This window comes from Bacillus rossius, chromosome 1 (genome assembly GCF_032445375.1).
Source record: "Bacillus rossius redtenbacheri isolate Brsri chromosome 1, Brsri_v3, whole genome shotgun sequence".
Lineage (NCBI taxonomy): Eukaryota > Metazoa > Arthropoda > Insecta > Phasmatodea > Bacillidae > Bacillus > Bacillus rossius.
Window position 1 is genome coordinate 5,834,183 of NC_086330.1, and position 15,497 is coordinate 5,849,679.

The window sequence follows — 15,497 nt, forward strand, 5'->3', positions numbered from 1 at the left end:
CTCCAACTGGCTACAAGGCTACAAGTCTACAAGGCTTCAACTGGCTACATGGCTACTTGGCTACGGAGCTACATGGCACCAACTGGCTACAATAGCTCCATTCAGCAGCAAGAGTTAATTTATTTCATACAAAAAACTTGTTGCAAGTAGCTCCAATTCTTACCAACAGTTGTCGCCACATTCTGGGTTGTACAGGCAGTTGTACTTTCACGTGGGTTGCGCACTCACAATCACAACAGGAGGGCTTCGCTAGTCATCAAGGAGATAGAAGTTGTAATTGCATGGTAGCATTTCTCAGTTGTCTCAAGACATTGTAACTGACTCCGTAATTATTCTTTTAGTCAATGTGTTGTATAGACAGTCACTGTTTTTATGTGGGATGTGGAATGCTCACTCATGATCGCAAGAGAAGGAGAACTTTGCTAGACATCAAGGACAAGAAAGTTAAGTTTTTGAAATATAAGGTATGAAATAACTCATTCTAAAATATTTCTCCTGTAGATAAAATAAAGCATCTTAAAGAGTCCATGGTGGAAATTTGAAGTGGGCTCATGAATTAATTAGGATTGTACAGAAAAATAAAGATGAAGTTTCTTCTTTCTTACACAGCCCCAAGAGCACCGAAGTCTTGCGACAAAGTGTTAAGGAAAACCAGAGGACTTACAAAATCCCATATAATCTAATTTGCAATAACTTTGTAATATTTGCTTGACACTGTGAGTGTTACTGTTTGTGTTTGTATTTGTGCCTTGCAACACAAGCTATAAATTTAAAATTGTAGCTCAAGCTAAGTAACTTTGATACTCATAGGAGAAAAATTAAACACAAATATTTGAACTAAATATCTTTACTTTCACCAATAAATTATTCTCTTTGTACACTCGTGCAAATTTCATCATTTATTCACAAGATACATGCTCTAAATAAACCATAAAAACACACTGACTTACGAGCAGTATACAATTCACAGAATATTATCATTATCACAGCTTGATGTAGTCTCAGTCCATACCTGCTCCACTACATGCTAAATGTCTTTCATTTCACGCACAAAAAGCAAACAGTACATCTTTCAACATCCAACCATAAAAAAGAACACAGCTACAACGTATAGAGGGAGCCTGGCAAGATATTGCAGTCTACTTATTCTTGAACAGCAGCGTACACACAGTAGACAAACATCATAGAACCAACATAATTTATGCTACCATCATTGCCATTTGAGGGCAACATAACAGCAGTGTGTGGCTTACTTTCATAATCTCACAAGCATTGCAGTGCTTAAAAACATTTTTTTCTGTAGTATGTACAATTATTGTAAAATCTGATTTGAAATAAAAAAAAATACATTTGTTACCATGCTTTGCCCACAATGCCTACACTGCCTAGTAATGCTGATAGCAGAAAGTTTGGATGGATTCAGTGTGGTCTTGTGTATAGCTGTAAATAAAACTTTGTGCAAGATACATTTTCATTTCACTAGAATATGATCCACGTATTTTAACATTGATAACGTCATTTATGAGCCAATATTCTTCAAACCAGTAAAGACATGTATGTTGAAGCTTGTCATGCCATGCCAACGACCACCACAAGAAAAATACATTCCAGCTCCAGAAAAAACAAACTCCAAAACAATTCCAATTGAACCATAAATAAATGTTCAAAGAAGAAAAATACAGAGTTCATGAAGAAAACATAATAAACCATAAACCAAACCAAAATTATTTAAATTTAAAAAAAAAACACTCAATTACGTATTAAAATATTGACAGGTAATACATTAATATTTGGATCTTAAAATTTACATAGTTAAAATTCCCTAGTTTAGTTATCAAATGATATTTGTAGGATTGGAAAACGAATAGAGCACATAAACAAAAAATAGTACATAGCATGAAATGTAACTACAAACACAAAAATTTCTCAACTTTCCTACAGTATCAGCAATCTCAAGTGATTTGTCAAAAAACTAAATACACAAGCACACCTTTAAGAAAGTTCTGTGGAAAACAAAATCCATCTATAAACTAATCAGAGTGTAGTTCAAAAATACAAAAATGTTACGACTGATATTGGAAAAAAAAAAATAAAGATACTTAAGCCTTTTCATGTGCTTACGTTACTGTTCATTAGACTTCTTTAAACCAACAATCTTAAAGAATGGAAGGAGTTTTCAAGCACATTACCACCCTACTCGTACATTCTATATACATATATATTTTTTTACTATTCAGGATCAGAAAATAACTTTAATACTGGCTGTAGAACAAATATATCTAAAAACTAACTGTAATGGTAAAATCTTAATAAAAAGAGTTCTTTTCTTGGGTTAGCCCTTAAAAAAACTTAATTACTAAGACACTTAACGATAAGAATAATCATGGCACCATTCTCTAGTCTAGTTTCTTCCCCGTTCAACATAACTTTTTTGGTTTTATCCTGCAACAGACCCTCCAGTCTTTCACGTGACAAATCACGGTATTAGTTTTCGGTCATGGCTTCTGTTTATTATAACCAGCAGTGAAAAACTTCAGATGTAGAAGTAAAAAAGAAACACGAGAAGGAAAGAAATTTAGTAGCGACTCCTTACCCCTCCCTCTCCCACTAAACCCTCCTCCGTCAAATCCAAAGTGTTATCAAATGCCGTGTTCCTCACATCCGCTGACGAGGTTCCCCAGTGAACAGAGCTCAAAAATGGTATAAGTGACACATTTAGTAGTTATGATAAGCCTTTTTTTAACTAAGCTATTTCTAACTTGCTGGACAAACACACAATTCCTATGGCTTTCTTAAAGTCATGGGTTTCTCATGGATTTTTTTTCCCAGCACCAAAAAAAGAAATTTACAGCTAATTCAAAGTTTTCTAATTTTCTTTTTTGTGCCAAACAATGATACTACTATTGATTGTCACTGTGGTGGAAAAAAAGTTAATTCTAGACATTAAAATATTTTCTTCTCTTTGTTAGTTTGCTGTAATACAAACCTATGACATACAGCAGAACATTCCTAAATGGTGTTTTTAAAGTGCTTAGAAATGTAAATGGAAGAATATACGTTACACGTTTCACAGGCAGTGCAATTGTGTATAATTAACAATACTTTCAGAAAAACTGTACAAGTAAATAGGTGATTACTAGTGACAACATAACATGGTAAATTGTGATAAAACCCAAACATAACAGCAAAAAATTCAATACACAATAAAATGGTGAAATACAAGTTAACATGCCATTTAGCATTAAAATGTAACTGAAAACATGAAATTATTTAGCAAATTGATCAAGTTTACATAAAAAAACTAAAATTATTTTATCATTAAAAATGATAAATTCACTGAATGTAATTTATTAAAATATTTAGCATGGATCTTGTACCAAAATTAACATCACGTTGTTTTTCCTTACATTTCTTATTAGTAACACGTTTTTACATCAATTCTGTTGGCATATTCTTCAAATACACAACTATTTGCCAATTTATATTTATTAAAGAAAATCTATTATAGAAATGCTTATTACTAATGATTTTTTTGTACAAGTGCATCCCTTAATAAATAATGGACCGTGATATGCTTGTTGCATTAGTCAAATTATGTATCCAGTTTTACAGAATTACCAGTGTATTAACTGTATTATTGAGTACAATGAACTCAACTGTTGAGTCGTACTTCGGCTACTCGTTTGAGTCGGTTCAAGTGTTTGAGTCTCAGCCCATCTCTGGTTTATACAGTTCACATCGTAACCCACGAATGCAAATAAAACACAACAGTAATCATCATAAAAATAAAAGCACAGTTGCAATTCTACAAAACATGTCTTGCCTGACAAGAAAGTATGCTGTTTAGAAGAAAATGTGAGGTTTACAAACTTTTAAGAAACAGTATTTTAAAGTAGGCACACACAGGTTCTAAAATCTATATTGTGAGAGCCAATCATTGTTTCACGACTCGGAGATATTCACCAAAAGGGAATCTCGTACTGAGCACTGATCATGTGTTTACAAAATTAAGAATAAAAACTTTTTTGTATGGAAATAATAATTACTTCCCACATATAAAAAGGTTTTTCATAAATAATGTTAGTTTTTTGACATCAGTAACTGCATAATACACTTCAGTATTTTGGCTCCGAAGCTTCTGGGTAATAAAGGTGATTTTTAGCTGAAGTGAAACATTTTGTTAGGTAGGTTAGGTCAGCTACACTAATCAAAAGTAATTAATGTGTAACCAGGTGAAGGGCCCACTGTACAACATGTGCAGGGAAAACTTAAAAGATATACATTGCTTGCTATGCCATAGAAGACACGCACCACAACTAACCAAAATCCACACCGGCTGCGAAAGTATACCTTAGATGAGGGGGGTGGGGGTGGAGGGGTCGCTCCACTATCCCTCCCAAAAACCACCATCCCATTTCCTTGGAACGAGTTTGAATTACGAGTTAACTTTTCATGCATGCATGAACCAAGTAACAAGCTTACAGACTTTCAGTATAAGCTACGAATTTTCCTATTATTTCAATTATTGTTTTAAGCATATTAACTTCATACTGCACTTTCTAGAATTCCATTTTTATGAAAGGTTATATGAGATTTAATATGTTAGTCTTAGGCAGTGGCGTGCCCAGGATTTTGCTCTGGGGGGGGGAAGGGGGGTCAGGCAGAAGGCTGGGGCCTGGGGGGTATGGAATACCCCCCAGCTAGACGGGGGGTCCGGGGGTCCTCCCCCGAGAAAATTTAGAAAAATACGTGCTCAATATTGCTGATTTAGGCTATCTAAAAATACTGGCCGTAACTTCATAAAAGTCAGTTTTATGAAGTCAGTTTACTCCAACATTCTTTAATTGTGTCATTGAATTTATTTTAATATGATACTAAATATTAATTTTTTTCATTTTATGAATTTAATATTAAAATATTTTTAGCCCTGGGGGGGGGGGGGGTCCGGTCCCGCTCGTCCCCCCCCCCCCCCCCCAGGCTTGCCCCTGGTCTTAGGTGTGAAGTACATAAATTTCAGTTCAAGTTTGAAATGTCACAATATGCCGTATTTTGAATCGTTCTGACAATTTTTCCACTACTGTTTGCAAGACAGTAAAGAAAAAATCTTTGAATACTTGTTGTATGTGCAAAAAGTAGATTACTGTTCATGTTTTTGATTATACAAACTACTTAACCTCAACAGTGAACATTGTTATAAGACAAACTCACGAGGTATCGTAAGCAAACGAATATTCACTATTCTGAAGTGCTAGTGTTTGAGGTCGAATAAAATACCAATCATAAATATTCATATTCGTATCTCAAAATTTGAATATTCCCACAGGCATAATTATAATACAAACAAAACTTGCAATTAATTTGGTGTGTTGATACATGCCATTTTTTTTTTATAATTTACTTAATATTTTATTAACAATTATTTTAATTTTTCTAATGCTTTCTTTTTATTGGTGTGCCTAAATTAAATACTGAACCCAGTGAGAACATTGTTAATATATATCACCAGATATTACTGCAACACAGGCTACTCCATCCAGCTGGTAAGATTTTAAGCAACTGTACCACTTAGGGGCTACAGTAACATCTAGATAATGAACGAATTTCGTTAGCACCATTTAACGTGCACACAGCTGCAACTTTTTCAAATTCAGAACAAAAAATCAACCTTTAATCTGCACCATCCATAGCAAGCCATCTTACTAGCAAAATGATAACAGCAAGCATGTTAAAAAAATATATCAATACTAGGGATGGGTTGAGTACACATTTTTATCGATTCCGATACCGGTACCGATTCCTAAATTTCGATTCTCGATTCCGAGTCATTCCAGTTTTCGATTCCTGGTAATTCTGGTCACATAATTAAAACTACTTAAGAATTTAATGCATTACATAATGATAATAACATGTATAAAGGATAATTATAAACTTAGGATTAAATGTTGAGGGGTTTTTTTTTCAATTACCAGTGAAGAAGCATCTTCACATAAAGTTTGTTTGCTAGTAAGTACTAGGCTGTGCACAAAGAAGTTCAACATTTAGACAGGGTTCTTTAACAGGCGATAACGCCGATAACATAACATCTTTTTTCAAAATGGGTTCAAAGGTAGCACTACTTTTTTCTGTGGTACCTTTTGACTTAGTTGGTGACAGTGCTGTAAACAAAAGTTTGTTTTTCTTCAAAGACTATTTTTTCTGGTAGTAATGTGTGCCGGGATTTCAAATGCTTCATTAAATTATTTGTAGATTTGTAAGTACGGCTCCGTGAAATTTGCGCACTACCATGATTACAAATTGCATATTTGTCATTTTCACTATTGATGCGAAAATGTTCCCAAACTTTAGACATGTTGATACAATATCAGACCATTCGCATCGTAATTTGAAACGACAGTCTGCGAACATTTTTTTACTAACAAACTAGCAAAACACTTGAAAATAGTTTTAGCAAAACAATATTTGTGCCAAATAAATAGCATAAATGCGCAACAATTCACAGTAACCTCAATAGCACGACGGTGAATTACGCCGCCGTAATTCACCGTCGTGCTATTGAGGTTACTGTGAATTGTTGCGCATTTATGCTATTTATTTGGCACAAATATTGTTTTGCTAAAACTATTTTCAAGTGTTTTTCTAGTAATTATTACGGATTTCCTTTGCAAGAAATAAACACGAGCCTCTGTTGGCGGTATGGCCAGAGAATTCTTTAAAATCGATTGTTGCTTTCATTATACAATCTGTCCCGTACGCAACAAATCGATACGTTTCGACTTGACTTTATATTTTATGGCCACCAGAGATTTTGTGGAGGCCATCATCCTTGAATGGCTCACAACTAAAATGGTGACGACACGTGATGTGATCTCGTTTCATAACCGTCACTTTCTTCACAAAAAACAATGGACTTTTCTTAACTGCAAATAAAATTAATAAGTCTTTTTACAATTTATTTACGTCTAATACATGAGTGAGGAATAATGTTCTTCGATCGTGGAGTTTTAATTAGAGGTTAAACATGCCCGGTAACATTGTTTTTATTTATTTTTATTTGTATAAAATTAATATTTAATAATAATGAGGATTATTAGGAATTTAATGCGCATACGGCAGGTAAGATATATTAAAATAAGTAAGTAAAGTTCAGACGAAAATATATTACTACTGTATTTTCTTAACTTAACCGATTCCTAACCTACCTTGCCCTTTTTTAGTACCCGATACTGAGTACCCAAATTTTTTAATAATCGGTGGTATCGAGGAATCGGAGAATCGAATCGACCCATCCCTAATCAATACAAATTCTTACAAAGTAATACATAGTAAGTAATCTAACTAACACAAACAAATGTGAGAAAAAAAAATATTTCTGCATTATCTATGGCTGCAATCTAGCTGTGTATAATTTCCTCCAAAAAGCATCATTCCAAAGTGTTTGTCCAAGAGGTTTATCCTAAATACGTATGTACAAATCAAGATAAAGTTCTTTAGGACAAGTTGATATACCTATACGTGAAAACATTTTACACTCAGGCTTAGGACAACTGCATTTAGAACTAATTTAGGACAAATGATGTCTTTTTATATAAATAACTTTTAGAGTACATCTTAACTGCATAGTTTATTGGTTTGCTAAGGTTATGTTAGCTTAGATTGACAATTAAGTTCTTTGTTCTATCATCATATGACCTAAATGCATTGGTCTTAAAATAACTTCCACTAAATTGACCTAAATTTGTTTGTCTTGAGGTCTTTTTTCCTTCTGTCACTGTCCTAAATTTTTTCACCCTACTGTTATCTGTTCCAAACTTGTTTATCCAAAAATTGCTTGAAACTTAATTTCTTTAAAAATTCATATGTCCTGAAGTCTATTATCTTAACATGGTAAGATGTATTATCTTGATGCCAGCTGGAGGATAGTTTTAAGATATTGGATAGTAAGCTCTTGATACCACGGTGCAGTATTATTTATTTACTGTCTTTAACACAAAAAGCTAAGTTCATTTTAAAAACTAGGCTTTGCATTCAGACCAAGAGGCAAGATCGTACATTTCCAACTGTAATGGTGCAATGTTCAATCCAACCAAACCATACAATTTCAGCACAAAACTCTAGTAAATCACCTTCCATCTGCACAACATTAAACAACATACATAAACCTGTTTGTGTCTGCAGAACAGTTGCAACTTTTTACTGAAGAGAAATAGGCATTAGCATCAGGAAGCACTCAGGGTTGATCGCTTATTTTTCTTTTTAAAGAGTTATCTTCTTATTTGAAAGTGTTAAAATTCTTTAGCTCAAGTTTAAAAAATGATGATTAGAACTAAATAACCACAAATAACAGCATATTAAAGTATATATGTATAAGAGAGATTTAAAACAAAAAAAACCTTACAAAATATGTACTTGCAAAATCTCAAGTGTGATAAGTGACAAATTAAATTACAATTAAGTCATTAAAAAATAATTAAACACAAAGCTTGCACTACAAACAAATGTAAAAAATATTCTGCGATTGTAAATTGGCCATCCAGTTACAGTAAAAAGAAAAATTGCTTCCACAATTTATTCCACGTCACTCGTGAATACATTCTCAAGTTCTATCTCTTTTAGAAAAAAAACTATACAAAAATTCACTTATAATACTGTCTTCTATTTTGAATGCCTTACTCGCCATAATATGCGTGACAAAATACCAGACCCCATCACAAAATCAATAAATATTGTTTCGGCAATAATGGCAGTCGTAATGTACAGCGAACTACAATGAAATGTGTCTTGAAGTCGGAGCGGTTTCGAAAGGTAACTCGGGAGCGCGGAGTCAAGACCCGGTGACTGCGGCGACTGCGGCCGCCGGGTCCGGCTTGAGCGAGGGCTCGTCGGACAGGAAGGAGCAAGCGGAGACGGAAACCAGCGGCCCTCTGGCCGCGTCCACGCTCTGTCACAACAACACAGCCACGTCTCAGCGGCCCACCCGCTCCCTGGGACACGCCCTCCAAGTCAAGACACAACTCTCTCTCCCCCCCTCTCCCCGCACAACGTTCCATCCTCGGGATGTGAAGGTGCTCTCAAGACTTAAACTTGGCATCGGGGGGTCGCGACAGTTCGTCCGGGGGTTTTACGAGCGGAGCATGTCGGTCCATTTTACCATGGGCGGGTCTTGCTGGGACGGGGGGCCGGTTTCGCCCGGGGACTCTGCCACCTTGAGCAGCTCCCGCTGCGCCTCGCGAGCCTCCACCAGGAAGATGCTCTCCTTCACCTCCTTGCGGCTGAACTGGTCGATCCTTCAACACACCACCCCCGAACGCCCGGCTGTCACTACTGCAACTACCTACGTTCGCAATCCTCTCTTGCAGAGTGATCTGCAACATCACGTCCTTCATTATACTACTGTGCTTTATCGCATAATCGTCGCATGCACGTAATTGTTGCACTAATATTTTAGGGCGTTAAAATTTGGATAAAAAAAACCTCTCGCGTAAACGTCGCATGATGTTTTTGGTCCCGGAATTAAATTCCAATCAATTTGTGTACGTATTTTTTTCCGTATAAAATTATTTACTTTAAAGTATAAATCTAATATTTATTCAGACATTACCACTTACTTATTTAATTAACGGAAATACGAAGTTGTCTGATGTGTAAATTTTCTTTTAAAGACTTTTTAAACGTTATAACCTTTATCTATTCGTCTGGGTCACCGCGGTGTACCACTTATGAAAATGTTGGCATCATTCATGTTTGGTTAGGTTGCTTCCTGTATAGAGTGCACACATGTAGTCGAATATCGATATCTCGCCGATTGCAAGCAAAGCGCACTCTCTGTCAAATGCAGAGTTAACTAATGTACTGTCCATGAATATGTTTTATTTTTATGAATAACTTTACCTAACAAAAAAAACTTTTTTTCACATAATATTCGCACCCCTTCTTTTCAATCTTGTGCGACAATTATGCGATAAAACACGGTATACATTGTAACAATTTAAAACTATTTTGCTGATGTACAGAAGTCTAAAACTCTTAATGAATAAAAACTAAAAATAAATGTTTCCATTCCCCTGCAATGTGACATCAAACTTCATCAGTTGAGGTTTGAGGTTGCCCTGGACACACAACTGTCACTTAAGAAAGATTATATTGCAGTAGTGTCTCCTATCACTATCAGACAATCTGTATGGATGTGCTGGAAGCTGCATCATCATCATCATCCTGTACATCTCATACAATCCTTTAAGCCAATATAGGCATATAGAGCACATTTTAACTAGCAATGGGTCAAGCAGATTTTGATGATACAATGCTTATTATCTCCCATCAAAAAATTTTTAAGTTTAATCTCAAAACCATAAATTGTGATTGTTACTAATTAACTGCAGCTACGTAAATACAAGACAATAAATTGATGCTACAGTAGTTATCATCTCAAATACAAGATGATCTTGACAAGAAGAGTGAATCCAATAAAAGACAATGACCAAAATAAAAACATATTTAATTAGTGATCGTTCAAATCCCAATTTTTCGCGAATCCGAATTTCTAATTTGAATCCCAAAGAGTACTTTGAAAAAACCCCTCGAATACGAATCTAGGTCTCTAAGGATACAAAATACATAACGTACAAGAAATGAAACAAATAACAACTTATGTCTTAAACCCCTTAAGCGTTTATTTCTTGAGCTACGTTTTCGGAATCAATACACACTGTGATCTTATTTATATAATTACATGTTATAAGTGCAATATCATGGGGGATAGTAAAACGATAGGTATGAAAAAAATGTACCTTAACTTCAAATGTTAAGAGTATTGAATTTTTTGACGTGATAACGTCTTATAAATTGATGAACGCCGGCAGCACGCACGAAAAATTGTCACATTCCGCCTGAGCCGAGCGTGCAAGAACCGGCCAACCACCGTGCGAGAAAATCTTCTATAATATCAAACAGGTTAAGGCGGGCTTTTCAACTGATTTTTTCATAATTATATTTAAACAAATTATTTAAATTAAATTTGCAAGGTAAATAATATTTGAAAATTAAAAAAGTATGCAATTTTTCATCAAATGTTTTCTCATGACGTTATCACGTAAACTTATCGTCCGTGAACAGACTTTACGGACAACCCCCACGAATGCTAAGGAGTTGATTGCTGGATGGAATGTCTCACTTGTCGTAGATGATGCCGTGCAGGCCCAGGCTCTTCAGGTGCTGGATGGTCTCCACGTTGTTGTTGTCGTCGCCCCAGCAGAAGATGACGAGCCCCGCCTCGCGCACCTGCCTCACCTGGCTGGGGTCGCGCAGCAGGTCCTCCGTGTGCACGTTGATGCCCTGCACGCACACGCACGCCTTCCGTCCACACTCGTCGCATGTTCGCAACAGACTGTCGTACATTCTTCAAGTCTGTTACAGTTCGTTATATACAATAAATTAAAAAGATGTTCTTCCCTTTCACATTTGAGAGTTTTATTGTTCGAAAGACAAAACAACCGCATCCAATCACTTTCAATGTTTTACTCACTCATTCAACACACATATCCGCCTGTCGAAAAATGCTCGCAGCTCGGGCGATGAAAATTAAATAAAACAAACGTAGATTAACTAAGCGGATGTACACTACGACGGTGGGGAGCCTCCAACTGCACACAGGCTTACCAGGATCCCGGCGGACTTGGCGAAGTGGATGCCCATGGGTACCGACTGCGAGCGAGGGTCCAGGTACGGGGGGTACTTGTTGGTGACGCCCTGCGTCAGGAAGATCACCGGGTACTTGTTCTGCTTCAGGCGGATCCTGCAACACACGCAGTTCTCCAGTCAAGCTGACAGAGCTCGTGATAAACTACATACTACTTTCCCGATCACAGCCACAAACTAGCTGACACCACGCAGCTTTGCTTGCACGATCAATTTCAGGGTATTGGTGATGTTTTACCATTGTACGAAAAATTTGTGAATAATTTCAATATTCCACACAATTTTACTGAAGAAATAGACACAATTGAATGTCAGGTGAATAAGGAGTGTGTGTGTTTTGTGTGTAGTCTATGGTTATTGACATTTACATTTATAGCACCCTGTGTGGCCGAAGCTTTAATGTATGAACAGTATCAGTAAAATACAGGCCACTGATATCCTTTCAGTGACATCACCCACAAGCGACATTGAATCATCGAAATGTTGGGATCAAATGTAAAATAAAACTGTATTTCAAAATTTCTTTCATTGCTAACAAAGGTAAGATTTGACTTGATGGAAATAATTAAGTCGCAATTACTAAACCACATTTCTGTAATTTTTAAAACTTGGTAGTTGTTGCACGAAGAGATGTGGACTGAAATAATTAGCGGATGCAACATTTGTAAGCAACTATAGTTCGAATGAAAACGAGTCGCGACAGTAACCAACGTCCACTCACCACCATGTTGATTATCAGACTGTCCTCTTCCTGTGCGCAGGTGCAACAACCTACTTCCCGGCCACTCCAGAGTGACCAACCACAATGCCCTGCAGGGCGGGAAGTTTAAAATGTTCAAAGTCTATACACTACACTAAACAGTCTCAAACTATATACACTACAAGTCGGAACAGTAGTTCAACTTAACCAAATTATTCACGTTATTTTGTTAACTGATGAATGATTGGTGGTACAACTAGCTGGAAACAGGCATGCTCGGGCGAGGCTCACATGGAGCAGACGTCGGGGTGGAAGCAGGAGATGACGATCTTGCGCGGTCCAGCGTGCTCCAGAACCACCTTCAGCACCACGTCCAGGTAGAGGTTCAGGTCGAACGGGTGGTACACCTCGTACGTGCCGTCCTGGAACACCCGACAACGCTCTTCAGCCGGCAGCTTCCTCCTCCGGCCCAGCTGGCGTGCGTGGGCAACGAGATTACAACACGTCACGTGAAGTACTAAACATTGACAAGCTTTCTTCTAGTAAACATACTTGGAATAACTGTTACAGGTCTTGAAGTGCACAAACCCAATTTATACAACTTACATTAGAGTTGGATGGGAGGAGAAATTCTGGTTTTGGGAAAATTTCAGACATGAAAAAAATTACCCGCAGAAATTGAGATGTGAAGGAAAATTATTTGAGGTTAAAGATTTCAAAATCATCCATAAAAAAATGGTGTTTTTTATTGTGTATTCCCAAATCTAGATATAAATTGATGAACAAAAGGTAATTTTCACAAACTGCAAAATACCAGGCAATAAGGCTAAAATAAATTTTTTAATAACAGTGAAATTAAATAACAAAAGTCTAATTTTCAAAATAGTAAGTATAGAGTTACTATCCATGTCAATTTAAAATCTTTTGATTTTCTTTACGAAATCAGCATAATATGGACCTAGCACTTGTTAAAAAATATTATTGCACAATGATTATACTCGTTTTGGTTACAGTAGGTTATCCAATATGCTTTTCTTGTGTATCTTTTCTTTTTAGAAGACGTCTACTATTGAAATTAATTTATATTTAATTTTGAAATTAGACAATTTTGTGCCAGAGATGGACTTTGTATGAAAAAGTCATATTTTGAGGTTGTTTTAAAATGTTTATTACAACCCCACCCCACCACACAAGAAGCTGTAACAATGGGGTTTCACTATAATTGTTTCTTAGATGATTCACATGTTAAATTTTCTGTACTATCAATCGTGGATGTGATTCATTCCGCTACAGTTTCTTGACAGTAGTGAAATAACTTTATTATTTGTTGTATGTTTCAAACAATAAATGAAGTGATTGTTTGAAACCATGCCTCTAAGTGTTTTTCGACACCATTAATCGTTTTGAGTTTGAACCGCTGAAATCAGTTAAGTTTTTGAATGTGTGCATGTAATGACTTATGTTAATGTGCAGTGCTTTCTTTCTTTCTGAATAAATTTGACACGTGGATGTTTATTGAGAAACAGGGAAAAAGTAATTTCCCACCCACATTTTGTAAACGATACGTTCCCAGTTTTTCCCGAAGAATGGGAATCCCGCCCAGCTCTAGCAAACATATTGAACTTGCTTGATGAAGTTGTGTTCCTAGGCTTATTGACTGAAAGGAACCCAGCAGTAAGGAAACCAAGACTACAGCGGGCTGTGTTGCGCAGCTGACCTGCAGCTGCATGTTCCACTTGATCTCGATGTTGAAGCCCACGTGGGGGTCTATGACCTCCAGGGCCTGCTGCAGCGTGGGGAAGGGCTGGTGGTCGTCCTCCTCCTCATTGGAGAACACTCGGCTCGACGTCTTCTCCGTCACGTGGTACACCTGCGCACAGCCGTCACACCGTCGCGACCGCTCCTTCCACACACCGCTCCTCTCCGTCCCAACACAACCTCTCTATATAGTGTACACACACACACACACACACATACATATACAATTATACACACACATATATACATACACACACACATACATATACAATTATACACACACATATATATACACACACATACACACATATATATATAACAATAAAATAAATATAAACTGTGCTCTGTGCCATTGCTTGCACACACAGCAAATACACTCTTGTCTTACCATTATTTCACATACTACCTACTTACATTTCTACCATGACCAAAGACTAATTTTCATGCAAACAAAACATGGAAATTAACCAAGAATAAGAACAAGAAAGCATTTTTAAGCTTAACATTTGGGCAAGTGACTATATAAAATTTACATTATAGTACTCGTTATAACTAAAAACTTGTATCTCTGAAACAAATTAATATTTTTTTTTTTTATGTTATAAACATCTTTGATAGAACATGCATAAAAACACTCAATTCACACAAATTGTAGAGGAAAAATAATGTGGCTAAATAGTCAGCAAGTGTATAAACTAAAAAAAAAAAAAAAAAAAAAAAAAAAAATAGAAGAAGAATAAAGGCGCAATTCCGGGCCGCACCATAGATTTTTCATGAAAACTTTGAACAGTATTAGTTTTTTATTTCCTTTTCAAAGCTGCCATAGCTCAAGCATTCGCTCAGCACTGGACTTTTTAGGCTATTTTGATTGTTTTCGACAGTAGCTTTCCTTTTACTTACACTCTCTATAATTACAAGCATAATTAACAGTCATGTGAGACAACAAAATTTAATTATTTTTAAATTTTCAATTAGGTAATACAGATTTTCGCTTATATTCCGGCGAATATTGTCTCACTTTGGGTCCTGGTTGTGCTCTGCCAGAGTTGTTCACAATGACACCCGAATCAATGTCCTAGCTGAAGGTGTTTCCACGCTACACCAATTTATAACTCTGCACAAAGCTAATTCATAAGAATCATGCGCATGCTCCTACACTGGTACGATGATGTCAATGTCACAGGCAACACAAATACTGCGTGACAAACACATATAGAAATTATGATCTATCCATTGTGGGCTCAACTATTGTTCATGCATTATTGGTCTAATAGTTCTTAGCGATTCAAAAATATGACGGTATTTTGTCACACAAGAAAGTTTGGCCAACTATCACTGTAATAAG

The 15,497-nt window shown here is 36.3% G+C and overlaps 1 protein-coding gene across 9 annotated transcripts in view; it reads right to left on the reverse strand.

Moving 5' to 3' along the window:
- Positions 1–829: 829 nt before the first annotated feature.
- The window catches only part of LOC134531520 (glycerophosphocholine phosphodiesterase GPCPD1), a 93,519-nt gene continuing 78,851 nt past the window's right edge, over positions 830–15,497 (reverse strand). For all 9 annotated transcript variants that reach the window (XM_063367209.1, XM_063367205.1, XM_063367257.1 and 6 more), the window contains 6 exons: positions 14,112–14,264; positions 12,686–12,816; positions 11,656–11,791; positions 11,171–11,331; positions 9,149–9,284; positions 830–8,938 (listed from right to left, as the gene is read on the reverse strand). In XM_063367209.1, the coding sequence (XP_063223279.1) occupies positions 8,822–8,938; positions 9,149–9,284; positions 11,171–11,331; positions 11,656–11,791; positions 12,686–12,816; positions 14,112–14,264 (834 nt within the window). In that variant the 3' untranslated portion in view covers positions 830–8,821. The remainder of the gene's footprint in view (positions 8,939–9,148; positions 9,285–11,170; positions 11,332–11,655; positions 11,792–12,685; positions 12,817–14,111; positions 14,265–15,497) is intronic.